General features: G+C 31.3%; 1 protein-coding gene across 10 annotated transcripts in view; it reads left to right on the forward strand.

Annotated features, from left to right (window-relative positions):
* LOC130899954 (uncharacterized) overlaps positions 1-17,019 on the forward strand; it is a 78,492-nt gene that overhangs the window by 46,893 nt on the left and 14,580 nt on the right. For all 10 annotated transcript variants that reach the window (XM_057810164.1, XM_057810166.1, XM_057810169.1 and 7 more), the window contains 2 exons: positions 1,039-1,342; positions 2,352-2,495. In XM_057810164.1, the coding sequence (XP_057666147.1) occupies positions 1,039-1,342; positions 2,352-2,495 (448 nt within the window). The remainder of the gene's footprint in view (positions 1-1,038; positions 1,343-2,351; positions 2,496-17,019) is intronic.

Consider the following 17,019-nt stretch of genomic DNA (forward strand, 5'->3'; position numbering starts at 1 on the left):
GGAGGTCGAAGTAAACCTAGGATTCGGGTCTGTTAAACCCTGAGTCATCTGGACAGCCTTAACTTTCCTTCTCATTTTTCATCTCCGCACCACTGATACTGCGGCGTTTGAGCCGATTCAAAAACACAGGTCAGACTTCGACATCGATGCTTTGGGGGTAGTGGGTTCTTTCGTCCCAGTTTTATCAGAGCCTTAGAGGAAAGAGGATGATTTGTCATTGTCTCTGCTCTTGTAGGCACTTGGAATTTCGCCAGGTTTCTCGCAAGGAATTGTTGGTGACACGTGGTTAGAGAGCTCAGGTACCATTCATCCACGCGTTGGAATTAGCCCATAAAAATGAATCGTTCTTTGCACCTCCATGACCACGTAGGCGTGCACGGGGAGGGCGGCTGCTGGATCTCATCACCAACATTAAGGAGCCACGGCTCCTAGAGGGAACCTTTTATAACTTATTTTTAAGCATTTTGAACTCAAAATATTTTTTTTTACTTTCTATATTTCTGCTTCTGCCATTTTTTCGAGGCAATATATTGTGACGTCCCTCAGTATTTGATGTTGTTTCTCAATCAAGACAAGGGACTGACAGAAAAGATGCTCGATTGTCTCTTTTTCTTCGTTATACACTTGGCAATAGTTGTCCCCATTTCTGGAGTCCTTTTCCAACAGTACAATGTCCAGTAGTCACTCCAATGTTCTGGATTGAGTCTTCATTTATATTTGGTCAAATCGCTCTGGATAATGGGCAATCACTTTGGTTTAACCATATATCCCGATGCTTTACTTTTTTGCCAATAACATTTTTTAACAAATCCGTAGGTAGTAACACTGTTACTGTCTCTTCGGCATTCTCTCCTCTCATCCCATATACCTGTCTTAGAGTTCCAGGTACCCAGCAGAGGTTCAGTGTCACTATTTTATTTGCTTTTGATATTAATGTTTTTAAGGCTGCCTGGTTTTTTGCATAGATTGTTGTGTTTCTGTTTAATTCACCACTTTCCTTAATCAGTATTGCACTATTAATGTTATTTTTATTTGCAGGTGGTAAAGACGACTTCCTTATTGATGATGAAATAGCTGATCAACCTGCTCTGATATTCGAAGATTGCACTAATCCCGTAACTAATGACAATAGTTCAGAAACTATGATGGAAAGTACTCCCAAACCTAGAAGAAGGATTTCCTCTGGTGTAGAAAGCAGTCCAATGAGCACAAGAAACAAAAAATTTTCATACAACCGAACTGGGTCTCTTGATACACTAAGTCCTTGTGAAAGTATTGCTAGCGATGATTTGATGATGGATTTTTGTTACAGCCAAAGTAGTGGATTGGATGATTGTGAACTGTAAGCAAAATATTAGTAGATTTGAACAGTAAATTTATAATTTCTATAATTAATCACTGTAATTTATACATATAAAATACCACATGCTCATTTTCTTATATCTATATACTTTTACAAAACTTTAAAATTGTCTCATATTTTTTTTTATCCCAAAGATAATATTGCAAACAACAAAATATACAGAAAATGTAAAATGTACAAAACAAACAAACATATGAAAAAATGCGTTTAATAATAATAAAGCAATCATTTTATAATTCTGATTTCAAAAAATGTAATTTCCTTACCTTTTTCCCAAATACTAGTCATCGACCTATCATAATAATAATAGGTATACATAAATGTCTTTAGGAGTAATGTTAAGCATAACTAACCATATTCGAGACTGGTTTAGAAGGCAGAAAATACTCTCTTATAAATGAAGCATGATCTGGAAACACTGTGATTTACCTTTGATTGTAGTGAATGAAGAAGAACTGTGATTTTTCATGTTTCCAAGAGCTTTTTACTATATAAAAAATGGGCCTATTGCGGAAGATGGATACCAACATGAATGATTGGGATATGATATTAGGCATCAATTCTAAAATCAGTAAATTAGAGTTTCTGTCAATTTAATTTTAAACCAAACAATATGATGAATCCTACATTGATGTCTCTACTTACTATAAATAAAAGAAATAATTTGATTTAATTTTTAAATAATAGATTCCGATAAACAATTTATATGTCTACTTCATAATCATATATATGCATTTTTTCTTGAAATTTAGTTAATAGTTGATGAGTTGATTTGGCAATTATTTTTATTCTACCCTATATAAAGAGAAAATAAAGAAATTGAATTTTTCCGGGAAATTGAGGAACCTACTTATATAAATATGAAAACTTCTTCACATAATAACAATTATTTGTAATAAGTAACAAACCTTCTGAGTTGAACATTGAAAATTATTATTCTTCTTAATAAAATGTCAATCCTGTTTGATTATTTTAAACTTTGTTCTAGACAAAATAGCGGATATCCATCATTAAATGACACTCTAACGCAACAACATCAAGATACAACAGAAATTCAAAAGGAAAACAGGGATTGGAATTCCATCTCGGAAAGTTATACATTACATAGGGGATCAGAAAAGCACAATAAGGGGTAAGTCATAATATTATTTTTATTTATTTGAAAGGTGTTGAGAATTGAATCCATTTCGTTTGAAATACAATATTGCATCTTGATGAAGAAAAATTAAACGAAGAATTCGTTTATTTGTAACAAAATTTGACTATGGTAATTTTTTCAAAAAATATGGATTTACATCTGATTTACTGCTTATATTTTTGATTAGTATGAGTTGATTGGAATATTTATACGTATAATTGTATTTACATCTGATCTAGTGATTATATGAGAATGGATTAAAATAGTTATAATTATATTTTCATTGAAAAACATTCATACGAATCCTTTGGAACCAATCTCTGTACATTTTCCTATATTATAAACTCAAAATTTTGATTTGTTATTTGAATTAATAAAATATTTGATTCTAAACATACTGTACAATTGATTTAATTTTTTTTCAAATATTTTACATCTCTTTTTCCAATTTTATTTTTGGATTTCACTATTATAGCTATGTCATTAATTAAAATTATACATTAGCATTTTTTTATCACGGATTGACTCATCTTTGTTTTATTTGGAGTATTCAAATTGTAACAAATATCACGTATGTCGAAACAAAACTATTTCAAATGTTATAACATATGAATGCATATTTTGCAAAAATAGATTGATATAAATATGGAATATTTAATAAATCGTGATATGGCAACACAGATATTTAGTTGGAACCTTTAACTGTATAAGTGATTGAAAGATAAAATAAATCCAAGACATCTAATGTTTTCTTCTTCTCAGTTCTGGTGAGTTTTGGTTGCTTTCATCTTGATCACCATACCAGTACTTTCGGTACATTGCTTTATATATCTTATAATGTTGATTTGATTACTAGCTTTAGTATTAACTGTAATTAACAATATAGGATAACCATAGCAAAAAAACTAGAAGGAAGTTATAGTTTAGAGATAGAAATGATAAATAGAATTATGAATGGGACTCATCTGATATCAACAGTAGGTAAAACATACTGATATTAACATTTTAATAATAACAAATTATTTTGAAACAATGATGATAAACAGAATTAAACTAGTACAGTACAAAATAAGGGAGAGAGGTATTTTACAGGCATTAGTTTATATTGGGGAATTTAAAAGCAGCCTTTGATACAGTCCGAGGGCAAAAATTGTGCAACCGATACAAGTATTAAGGACATAAAGCAATATAATAAGAAGAAGGACATAATACTTTTTTATCGAATAACGTATATATGGAATTTTACCACCAATATTCAACCAAATTTCATTTAATATATTGACTTGGAAGTCTTCAAAGAATTAGTTTGTATTAGAGAATTTAAAAACAGTCTTTGATACAGTCCGGGGGCAAAAGTTGTAACAATGCATTTAGTAATATAATTTAAAGATTATTGGTAAAAATTTTTGATAAGGGACAAAGTGAAAACAAAATACTTGATTGCACCAATTGGAGTAACAACAATTAAATTTCTTCTCAAGTATTAACTAATAGACAAGGAATAGTATCGATATCTGGTTTTTCACTAGATAACTAAATGAGAATTACCTAACATTTAGGTTAGGGACAAAGTGAAAGCAAATTATTTTCAAATATGAACAGATCTAGAGAATTGTGACAGCTAATTTTTAAAATTAAAAAGCAAAAAATGCAACCAATCAAAGTATTAAGAAGAAGAAGAACTCTCTAAAGTATTAGTTTATATTAGGGAATTTGATACAGTTCGAAGACAAAAAATGTGACAATGCATTTAGTAATATAATTAAAAGACATGTGGTGAAAAATATTGATGAGGGACAAAGTAAAAATAAATGATTTTAAAATGTGAACAGGCCTAAATAATTGTGACAGCTAATTTTTAAGATGAATTATTCAATCAACTTTCATTTAATACATTGGCTTGAAAGTTTCAAAAAAATTAGTTTATATTGGGGAATTTGAAAGCAGCCTTTAATACCGTTCGATGGCAAAAAATATGACACAAGAATACTCTTTTGATTCCTATAACTCAAGGTTATTGAATTATGTACGTATCTATTAAGAGGATAATATTTTCCTAAAATTTCTATTCATAAATTCTTTTTATACACATCACCAAAATTATTGACATTCACAGTTGATCTAAGTTCAAGTTTGCAAACTTTCACTTTGAATTAAAAATATTTTATGTGAACTGTCCATTTTCTAGTGAAGTCAAATAATTTTTATTTTCTTGTTATTTTATCCTTTCAAATGGTTACAAGGATATTTCAACACATCGTAGTTATGAAATCTGTTATAAAATTACAATCACTTTGTTATGTGTGAGGTTGAAAGATTTTACTAATTGTTTGAGAAATATTTTATGAAAAAATTGATATACAATGATGCATGAAATAGAAATCGTTTCTTATTTCATTGAACACTAATATGAAAATAATATAAATAACTGCAATAAACCACAACATAAATAAATTACAAGAAATCTAGTTTATGAAACCTTGTTTACTTAAGTGGATGAATAAAAATTTTATAATATACGAGATGTTTTATATTTTGAAAGGTATTCCACCGTTCTGAAGAGGTACGAAAAGATTGAAACCTGTCAGTAGTTATCTGTCATGATTTTATAGTAGAAACACATTATTTATTAAATATGAGTATTGTGAATTTTAAACATTAAGATATGTAACCACCCTTTTACATATTAATAACAGGCTGAAACAGCAATAAATAACGGATGGTTGGCTTATGTTTTCCAAGTTTATAGAAAAATTAAAAGTTCAAGAATACTTGATTGCACCAACTGGAGTAGAACAATTAATTTTCTTCTCAAGTATTAACTAATAGACAAGGAATAGTATCGATATCTGGTTTTTCACTAGATAACTAAATGAGAATTACCTAACATTTAGGTTTTTGTGATGGTTTTTTGAATATATAATATATTTAGATGAGAGTTTCGGAGCTACAGTTTTTTGCTTAGGTACTGGAGCGAATATTTCGGCCAATTCAATCATTGGATTAAATAATTAACCATAGCTCTTTTTTGTTGTTATTTTCATTGGTTATTTTTAAGCTATATAAATTGAGAAAATATTTTAATTTTTTTCCGGATAGAGATATTTGGAAATAGTTTGACATATTTTTGGAAATTTCATGTTTTGATTCTTATATAACTAACAATTCAGATATTTGATTAAATAAAAAGATAATATTGCTGTGGGTTTTAATGACGATAAATGACAGTTTATTTTTTAAAGAGTCTCTAAAGACAAATGACAGTTCGTTTTTTAAAGAGTCTGTAAAAACAAAAGACAGTTCGTTTTTGAAAAAGACAATCTCTGAAAACAAATGATGATGAAACGGTCTATAAAAACAAATGACAGTTCGTTTTTTGAAGACAGTCTCTAAAGACAAATGACAGTTCGTTTTTTAAAGAGTCTGTAAAAACAAAAGACAGTTCGTTTTTGAAAAGACAATCTCTGAAAACAAATGATGATGAAACGGTCTATAAAAACAAATGACAGTTCGTTTTTTGAAGACAGTCTCTAAAGACAAATGACAGTTCGTTTTTTAAAGAGTCTCTAAAAACAAAAGACAGTTCGTTTTTGAAAAAGACAATCTCTGAAAACAAATGATGATGAAACGGTCTATAAAAACAAATGTCAGTTCGTTTTTTAAAGACAGTCTCTAAAGACAAATGACAGTTCGTTTTTTAAAGAGTCTGTAAAAACAAAAGACAGTTCGTTTTTGAAAAAGACAATCTCTGAAAACAAATGATGATGAAACGGTCTATAAAAACAAATGACAGTTCGTTTTTTGAAGACAGTCTCTAAAGACAAATGACAGTTCGTTTTTTAAAGAGTCTCTAAAAACAAAAAAAAGTTCGTTTTTGAAAAAGACAATCTCTAAAAACAAATGATGATGAAACGGTATATAAAAACAAATGTCAGTTCGTTTTTTAAAGACAGTCTCTAAAGACAAATGACAGTTCGTTTTTTAAAGAGTCTGTAAAAACAAAAGACAGTTCGTTTTTGAAAAAGACAATCTCTGAAAACAAATGATGATGAAACGGTCTATAAAAACAAATGACAGTTCGTTTTTTGAAGACAGTCTCTAAAGACAAATGACAGTTCGTTTTTTAAAGAGTCTGTAAAAACAAAAGACAGTTCGTTTTTGAAAAAGACAATCTCTAAAAACAAATGATGATGAAACGGTCTATAAAAACAAATGTCAGTTCGTTTTTTAAAGACAGTCTCTAAATACAAATGACAGTTCGTTTTTTAAAGAGTCTGTAAAAACAAAAGACAGTTCGTTTTTGAAAAAGACAATCTCTGAAAACAAATGATGATGAAACGGTATATAAAAACAAATGTCAGTTCGTTTTTTGAAGACAGTCTCTAAAGACAAATGACAGTTCGTTTTTTAAAGAGTCTCTAAAAACAAAAAAAAGTTCGTTTTTGAAAAAGACAATCTCTAAAAACAAATGATGATGAAACGGTATATAAAAACAAATGTCAGTTCGTTTTTTAAAGACAGTCTCTAAAGACAAATGACAGTTCGTTTTTTAAAGAGTCTGTAAAAACAAAAGACAGTTCGTTTTTGAAAAAGACAATCTCTGAAAACAAATGATGATGAAACGGTCTATAAAAACAAATGACAGTTCGTTTTTTGAAGACAGTCTCTAAAGACAAATGACAGTTCGTTTTTTAAAGAGTCTGTAAAAACAAAAGACAGTTCGTTTTTGAAAAAGACAATCTCTAAAAACAAATGATGATGAAACGGTCTATAAAAACAAATGTCAGTTCGTTTTTTAAAGACAGTCTCTAAAGACAAATGACAGTTCGTTTTTTAAAGAGTCTGTAAAAACAAAAGACAGTTCGTTTTTGAAAAAGACAATCTCTGAAAACAAATGATGATGAAACGGTCTATAAAAACAAATGACAGTTCGTTTTTTGAAGACAGTCTCTAAAGACAAATGACAGTTCGTTTTTTAAAGAGTCTGTAAAAACAAAAGACAGTTCGTTTTTGAAAAAGACAATCTCTGAAAACAAATGATGATGAAATGGTCTATAAAAACAAATATTTTGTAAAGACATAAAAGTTTGTTTAAAAAAAATTTCGTGGGAAATGCGATTCAATAAGGGCATAATAGACTGTTAAAGAGATGGATAAGTTCAGTTCTTTGGAAACTGAATTTTACAGATTCAACGACGTCAATCGTGTTTATCATTTGTTGTTGATCCTATATAATAATATATATATTTTATTTAATGGAATCATTTTGAAAAAAAAAATATTGAATTCGGATGATGATGAATTTTTTTTTTCGTCACGTAAAATCAAGATCATCATTAAGATTCATCACGAAAAACATCTAAAACGGTCTAAGAAGTAAAAAGTTGAAGATTTGCCTCTACTTGTTATAAATTTATAGAAATGATAAATTCACAATGAAACACCAGATCTACACTTTCATATCTACAATTATCGAGTTTAATAGACAATCTAGAAACCACGGCAACGTCGAAAAACAACTGTAGCATAAACTACCTTTGTAATTACAACTGAAACAAAACAAGTATTGCCAGTCGGTATGTCGAATGGAACGTTGGGTTTATAGTTTTCTTTTTTTTTTTTTTAATTCCTATTACTTTGGGTGGCTAAAATATAAAATTCGATAACTAATAATAAAAAATGTTTAATTCGTGGATTACGTAAATAAATTGATAGTTATGTGTTCATTTTGTTGATAAGATAACAATATATTTTCATCTTTATCGACAATGAGTAATACTTCTACAAAAAGTATAAAGGATAGTGTTAATAATATGAAAAGTGTTAATGGATATATCCCTGTGAAAATCGGATATCAGAATGGGTAAGAAGATGAATTTTGTCTATATATTCTATAGAAATATTTTTGAATCGTTTAAAAATGTTTGAGTTTGTCCAAATGTGCAAATTACGATTTTCTAGACATTTCTCAAGGTTATTTTCACCATAAACACCCCCCGAAACAATTTTCTTTGTATAACATGAAATTTTCATCCAAACTAAGTTGATAGCTATTCCGTTAATAATACAAAAATAACCTACAAAAGTCTATAGAATTAAAATCTCCTTACGTGGGGGACCAAGTGTATAGGACCCTTTTTTTAGGTAGATTCATAAACTTGCCTTTCCGTTTGCAGTTGCCGTTTGCTGTTACAAAATTAAAAACATTGAAATGCATAAAACCATTCATAGTTGCCGTTTGACGATCGGCATGCCGTTGTGGACTTTGTCGGCCGTTCGTAGAAATAGAAAAGAGCCAATCGCATTAGTTTGCGTTTGTCACGTGATTTTGCCTAATGCTGCCAATAAAAAAAACACAAAAATATAACTAAAACAAAAAGCAGTGAGTACGTCAAAAAGTATAACAAAAATTTTAGGTTAACGACAGCAACGTCAAGTTTATGAATAGGGTCAATAAATGTCAAACGGCAAACGTCATTCGCGAACGGTAGCGGCAAACGGAAAGTCAGTTTATGAATCTAGTCGCGTCAACGAAGCCTTTGCTTCGGAAGTCCTCAAGAACAGCTCCGATTTTGATAAATTTTTTTTTAAATTTTTTATATTATTTAAAATCAGAAACGGAACTATTTATATTGTTTAAACAATATCAACGACATTTATATAAAAAATTCAGTTTGGTCTCTATTTTTTTGTAAAAAAATCTCCATATATTAATCTTATTGTAACAAATAGTTGTTACAAAAAAGTTTTTAACAATAATTTAATATTAAAATAAAAAAAACATTTATGTGTTACCTGCATACGCTACAAATACTTCTTTTGCTTACACATATGTGGATGAGGATCTCTTTAGTATATTTTTCTTAATATTATTTTCGATGTCCCTTTTTTTTCCACTAATATATATGTCAAGTCATGTCGAGGCGATTTTCTTTACCAATTTTCTAAATAGAATTATTTAGGTAAAGAACCAGCGCATTCTTTGTTGATCATGAGCAGTGAAATCAAAGTTAATAATACTGCAGTCGCTATAGATCCAAATTTAATTTTCCAACGTTTATGCTTTTTAAGAAAAAGTAACGATGAACTTCGCCAATATTTTGGCTACGAGCTGGCTCCCTATCCTCTTTCACTGTTGGATAACGCTGGAATGAGGAAAATGACCAAATCAACATTATATGATGCCTTTGTACAATGCCAAACGGATGTTAGTGATGTTCATAGATTAAAATGGAAAAAAAATTAAAAATTTGCAACAGTACTAATGTTAAAGTTGTATTTGATGGATATAGTAATGATGGAACTAAAGTGTCTGAAGGAAATCGTAGATATATCGGCAATACTTCCATTGATTATTTATTTGAAGAAGACATGCCTTTAAACACAACGAAAGAGAAACTTTTAGGTAATAGCAAAAATAAAAATAGGTTTATTAATCTTCTCTGCAAAAAACTAGGCGAAAATAATATTGAGTGGAGTCAAGACGAAAGTGATGCTGAACAATTTGAAAAAGCTAGGTCGGAACTGTCAGTTTCAGATTAAACTAAAGCTTAAACCACCCTCAGGCGGCCGATGATGTTGAAACCGAAGTTTCAATCAATTTTTACTAGAGAGAAATACGAATTCAAATTTCAGAATATTCATTTACTTTCACTATATGATGTCATAAAATATAGAAATTGTCATTGGCATCAATAATATTTGTTATTTATATTCAGTGGCGTGGCGTGGAGTAAAACAAATGCGAGCAAAGTGCTTCTTTACTGCATACCTACTCATGATAATGAAAAAATATAAATTAGTAGTGAAACAATTATTCTTCGACTTTTTTCTTTACTGAAGTCTAATAAGGATATGTAATTATTTTTCGCTGCTAAAGCTGCTTTGATTGAGAGTATTGCTAAACCAGTTAATCGGTACTGCTTCAATATGTTTAATAATTTTTAACTTCTTTTGGTGGAAGTTATACTTACAGGCATATATTCCAGTTCATTGGTAATTATGTATTGATCATCTGACTGGCGTCTTTAAAGGATCTTGGTATATTAGGTACTAAAAATTGTAATTTTTTGTAAAGCTCGTAAGATTCTACGTCTTTGCTTTCTCCATCTTGAAGTAGTAGACTTAAATCATTTCAGTACTTTAAAACCTCGATATTTGGCAAAGATTTTGCCGTACAAGAATCCAAAATAGTTAATGTCAATCATTATAATAAATAAAATCTATCTATTTCCAGCGGAATCAATAGGCTCATCTACAGCTTCATAATTAAACATTTTCTTTTTCTTTTGTGAAGCGTTTTCTCTATAAAAGTCAATGGAATCTCACAAATTCGTAGGCTTGTGCAGTAGATTCATTACAGCCTGTTTCTCGAAATTTGTGACATTTTACCAGATCTTAGATATGTTATTGACGCGGTTTAATATTTCGTACCGTACGTGTATCGGGATAATAAATTCCAGAGTTAGCATTTCACGTTTTTTTTAGTACCGCTCGTTAGTTGCTATACTCTTTTGGGTCTTAAACCATTTTCCTTTAGGTCTGTCTCTACTTCCGACGCGCGGGTGTTTACTGCCAGTCTTTTTATGACTAGCTTCCTTTCTTTTTCTTCGTTGAGTAGGTACGTATACCACTAAATCTCCTTATACTCAGGAGCTCAGGAGCATTTTCAATCTGTTGAGATCCTCTTTTATCGCCGTCGCTATTTTCCCTGTGTGTATTCCCATTTTACACTGAGCATCGATTTTCCTCTGCCCTATCTGCTTAATTCTTCTCTTCTTATCTTTTCTAATTCTTCTTGAACTTGTTTGTCCGTTGTGTCTTCTTTTTCGGAGGATTGCCTCTCTGGTTTCTTCCTCTTTTTCTTGTTCTTGACTTATGTGTATCCTCCTTCCATGGGGCAGTTTTCTATTTGATTTTCCTCGGAAACTCTGGCTTCCGTTGCTTGTTTTTGAGGGCTCTCATTCTTATTTGTTTCCTTCTCCTTTTCCATTCTCTTTGCCTGCTTTTCGATGAGTGTTGTCATTTATTCTAGTTGTCTTATTGTGGCGTCATTGCTTTTCCTCACTCTTTCGACAGACGATCTTAGCTGTTTAGTATGAAGTATGCGTGTAAAGAAACGTTTCACAAAATTATGTTGCCAATATGTGATGAGTGTGGCCAATATTTTTTAGGTTTTTATTTAATTTGATAATAAACGGATATTTTCGCGAGTCCCCTTTAAAAGCGGGGTCGTGGGCGAAAGCCCACTTCGCCCACGCCTAGCTACGCCACTGTTTATATTTTATTGCTAAGCAGTTTCAATATAAAAACTATTAATAACAAACTTTCACTTCCTCCATTTCAAATCGGTGCACCAGATCATATTATGGAACATCGCTTCCTTTTTTTATACAAAAATATATTGGTAATAATTAAATAATTCAATTAATATGCTCGATTTATTGAAATTTTTATCAGTACTTAGTTGGCATTTGTGGTAACAAATTCTAAATGTTCTGTAATGTTTCCGAAAAAACTTGTACTTAGAAGTTTTGTCTTTTTGCACACATAATCGATTTAATGGTCTCCGTGCTGAAATTGTTGGAACGGTTGACATACAATAAAAATATTTGCTACTTCCAGAGTATTTCGTATTTTTGCTAGTTGCGCTAGAAAGACGTAGGCACCGATGTTTTGAGATGGTCTGAAAACTTCAAAGACGTACGGTTTCCAGAAAAGACGACATTAAGACGTCAAAATAGCGGACTGCTTCGGAAACTTAGATAGACAACATGAACTAAATTAAAAACTTCAAAATTCCAATAAAACAACTTCTATATTAACGATTATATTATAATAAGTGTACGCAATGAAATGGATATAGTCTACCTTTCGTTACTAATTCCATCTTTTCTGGCCATGAATATTTACTTCCATACTTCACAAAGTTACACAAACTCTATTATAGTATATTGTTATTCAATTCAACTCGTTCCTAAAGAAGTAGGGTTCAGAAGTCGCAAAAAAGCTATTTACTCGGTACTGTATTGAATGCAGCGAACTTCTCCAGTTAATTCAAACCACCGCCGTTTTTTTTTTCAACCTCCAATAGGCTATAAATAAAAGACAAGTTCATATAAAACAATAATTTTATTACCAAAAGATTGATATAGCTATGGTTACTTTTCGACATAATCACCGAAGATATTGAGACATTTGTCATATCTGTCAACTCGTTGAACCAGGTCATCTGAAACGACAGATTTGCGTCTTTTGTCCTCTTTTTAATGCACTTCATTACGGCCATCTTTAAACTTTCGACACCATTCACGCACAACACTATCACTCATGAAGTTTTCCCCATACATACGACTCATTCGCCCATGGATTTCTGCAGCACTATTGCCTTCAGCCTGTAGAAAACGAATCAAACTTCGCAATTCACATTTGGCGGGAGTATCAATAATGGCGGACATGTTTATGTGGCTGTAGCACAACGCCGACTGACGCCTGAATGTCAACAACGCGCAACACGGACCGATCGGAGGTTGAAAAAAAATGGCCCTCGTATAACTTGGGTATCGTAGGTCATGGAAAGATCGAGAAAAATACATTCGCTAATATTCTCTCAAGATAATCTGAAGACGATAAATTGATTGTCGGAATATGCGTTAGACAATGTAATTATTTGGTGTAATGGTAGTATTAACGGCGTGTTCAGTATTTTTGTCAGCAGCAAATACTTAATATTATATAATGAAAAAATTGGTGATTTTATCGTATTTTCCACATTACTTACCTCTTACTTTCTCCTCTAAATAACAATTTATGAAACGGAAGAGAGGATAGCAAATTGAGCTGCAATGTTTACAAAGAAACTGAGAATTAAGTTTTGCTCTGGTGATCGTTGAAATATGAAATACATTGTTGTTTCAGTTATTTTGCTGTTACAACGAAATTTATGAAATTTAAATATCATTTTCCATTATTCTTTTGAAGACTTTTGAAGATTTACGTTGGTTTATACAGAATAGGAAAAAAATTACTGTCTTAGGAATTTTTACAATTACAATTGGTACATAGTTTTTATCTTTCGAATACAAGAAAGATAAAAAAAATATTTACAAAGAATATACAATAAAACATCGTAAATCCGAAATCGCTGGGAAAGGATTAGTTCCGGATTTTAGAACCAATCCTTTCCCAGCGATTCCGGATTTTAGACGTTTCCGTATTTTAGATTTAGATTGAATGCATTTATGTTGGCGCCATCTATCGCATTAGTTAATAATGTAAAAAGAGGGAGAGGTACACATAAAATATAATAAAATCGCGTTTAATACTGCACAAGAAACATATTTATAAAATAATAATAAGGAGAAGATTAAATACTTTATAAACATATTCTTCATTCTATAGTTATGTATGGTGTCGCAATCTAGTGTCAAATACAGAAGCTAAAAATTACGATACGAACTAATCAGTCCGGATTTTAGATATTCGGCATTTTAGAAGTCCGGATTTAAGATGTTCAACTGTATATTTACGAATTCGTCCATTGATATAGACCGAAAAGCCAGTCCTGTTCTAATTTGTTTGGTTTGGTAGGGGCATCGAGTATTTCTTTTAAAGTCTGTTTATTTTTTGTTACTATAATAATTTCTAACAAGGCAATATATAAATTTTAAGCATCCGAAAGTTCGAGAAGGTGGTTTTAATTTATAAACCTAGAGTCTAGTGACAGTAAGTCAGTTAAAAGTTTGATTGCAATGGCGAGTGGATACAATGCTCTATCCGACGAAGTTTATTTGCTTTTATTACATATCCTATCTCGACTTGTCTATACAGTACTTTGATCTCTGTGTCCGTCATTTTCGTCCACTCGTTTTGCTATTGCAAGTCTCCGAAAATAATCCTAAGTACCTTCCTCTCCCTATTTTAATCTTAATAGTCCTCCCAGGGGTTCCAAATGTTTTGTTCCCTTACAGCTTTTTGTCGCTTCTGTCACTTCCAAGTAATCGAACTCTTGGACTTTATCAAATATATACTTCTTGTTTTGCTCTGTCGTCACTTTAAATGGGTTGAGGTTATTCAGATTCATCCCCATCTCCAAATATTTGGTTTTTTATTCGTTTATGCGCAATACATATTCTTTGATTTCTTTTCAAATATTAGGAACATTTTTCGTTGTACTGATGAGTACCATATCATCTGCGTGAACAAGGATTGTGTTTTGTTATTGTAAATCATTCTTTAAGGTATTTTGAGAGTTGTAAGTACTTGAAACAGATTTTTTTTTTTATTAACTCGCTTGCTTGAAATACCAAAGAGGGGCTTCAGGTTTAATCCTTGGCCATAGCTATTGTTCTGTATTACCTTCAGTATAAAAATTTGTTCACTAGTTGACTCTTGGTACTCGCCCAAAAACATTCTTTATGCAATTCCAATTTAGGTTTCTTGGAATTATTTTAAATTAACTTTTGTCAGGGAAATATAAAACACTAATTAAACTGTTGAGTCATGAGTCATTTGGCTTAAATATGACTGTTTACAAACCCCAAGGTCTGTTTCCAACTTTGACATTTAAAAATATTAATAACAACTTTGGATGGTCATAGGAAGAAAAACTGAAAACTTAAAACTTTATTAACATAGTTCATTATCTAAAATTCATATGTTGAAACCAATTACTTACCTAATTTCATCTTTGGGGCAACGAAATAAATATTTTTGTCCCTTTTTTGGTAGAACATCCATCCAAATAGCAAATTCGTGACATTTAATTGCAGCAGTAAACCTAAAACACTGAATACTTAGTTCAATTTAAAAAAGAATTGCTCGGCAAATGAGGACAATCGGTATATTTATGTACAACTCGAGGTGGAGGACAACCGGTTTAAGTATTTTGTCCGGCGGCGACTTCAAATGATCCAAAAGAGTAGCAGCCGATATATAATGGTGATAGGCATCACAAGGGGGGGGTCTAAAGTGAATCTTCTTGTCTTGTTAACTAAAATCACTTGGTTTTATAAATGGCTTCGTTTTGCCGGTTACTCTAAAATCGCGATCTTTCCCAACGCTATTTTTTCCTATGGCCGTGCAATAAAAAAAAGGTATTAAATTAGTTTTTTTTTAACTTAAGGAACAGTTCGTCCCTACAATTATTGGTTTATTATTTTCTCCGCCGAACAGTTGCTCCGACGATCCTTCGTGGTTAACTTACTGTAACAGAGTCATTGATCTTCATTGTTGAATCTCTCTTTCTGCAACATTGCCGTTTGTAATTTTAAACTGTATCACCTACAATGTTGTTTAATAGTTTTTGTCTACACTAATATAAATTTTGGTGGAATGACATGCGCTACGTCGCGCTTAGTCATCGTTTTGATAGCAAAAATAAAAGTTGTTGGTGTACCGGTATTTGGAGCATGGAATCGATCTCACGTGGGTCGCAGTCGATTGAAAAAATACGGTACCCATGGTGGGTATCGCGTTTGGTGGTTCTTAAAACGGTAAAATGAAACAAGTTTATTTATATATATATATATACCTAAAAGTCAATTTGGATGGTACATCGACCTTTTCCTGTTTTAGGAAGTCGATAATCCCCAATAATGAATATCGAATATTTACATAAGATCAGTGGAGAAAACGGTATCTTATAAATATAAAAATATAGACTCCATATCATACTACTCAAGAAACTCTTAAAATTATTACGCTTTTCGTTTGATAGACCAAAGAAGTGTCTTTACATGCATAATCTATCTAAAGTAAAGTGAAGACAGTTATTTTTAATCCCATTGATGGTAAATACAGCTAAATGTCGTGTATATGTTACAGGAAAAGTGGATTCTCCAGTAAGAGTTGACTCTTCCTAGGTAAAGTCGACTCTTACTGGACTTTTTAGAAAAATGAAATTAAAAGGGAAAAGTGATAAATTTTGAACAACATTTACTAGACAGAGTTGACTAGACCTAGGGAAAGTATACTCTTTCTGCCTTGAGTTAGTAAAAGTTGACTTATTGCAAGGGGAAAACCGATTTAGCCTTGGTAAAGTCGATTCTTACTGGACTTCTTAGTAAAAGTTGATTAAAAGGGAAAAGTGATAAATTTTGAACAACATTTACTAGACAGAGTTGACTAGACCTAGGGAAAGTATACTCTTTCTGCCTTGAGTTAGTAAAAGTTGACTTTTTGCAAGGGGAAAACCGATTTAGCCTTGGTAAAGTCGACTCTTACTGGACTTTTTAGTAAAAGTTGATTAAAAAGGAAAAGTGATAAATTTTGAACAACATTTACTAGACAGAGTTGACTAGACCTAGGGAAAGTATACTCTTTCTGCCTTGAGTTAGTAAAAGTTGACTTTTTGCAAGGGGAAAACCGATTTGGCCTTGGTAAAGTCGATTCTTACTGGACTTTTTAGTAAAAGTTGATTAAAAGGGAAAAGTGATAAATTTTGAACAACATTTACTAGACAGAGTTGACTAGACCTAGGGAAAGTATACTCTTTCTGCCTTGAGTTAGTAAAAGTTGA

The sequence above is a fragment of the Diorhabda carinulata genome, chromosome 12 (assembly GCF_026250575.1).
Source record: "Diorhabda carinulata isolate Delta chromosome 12, icDioCari1.1, whole genome shotgun sequence".
Lineage (NCBI taxonomy): Eukaryota > Metazoa > Arthropoda > Insecta > Coleoptera > Chrysomelidae > Diorhabda > Diorhabda carinulata.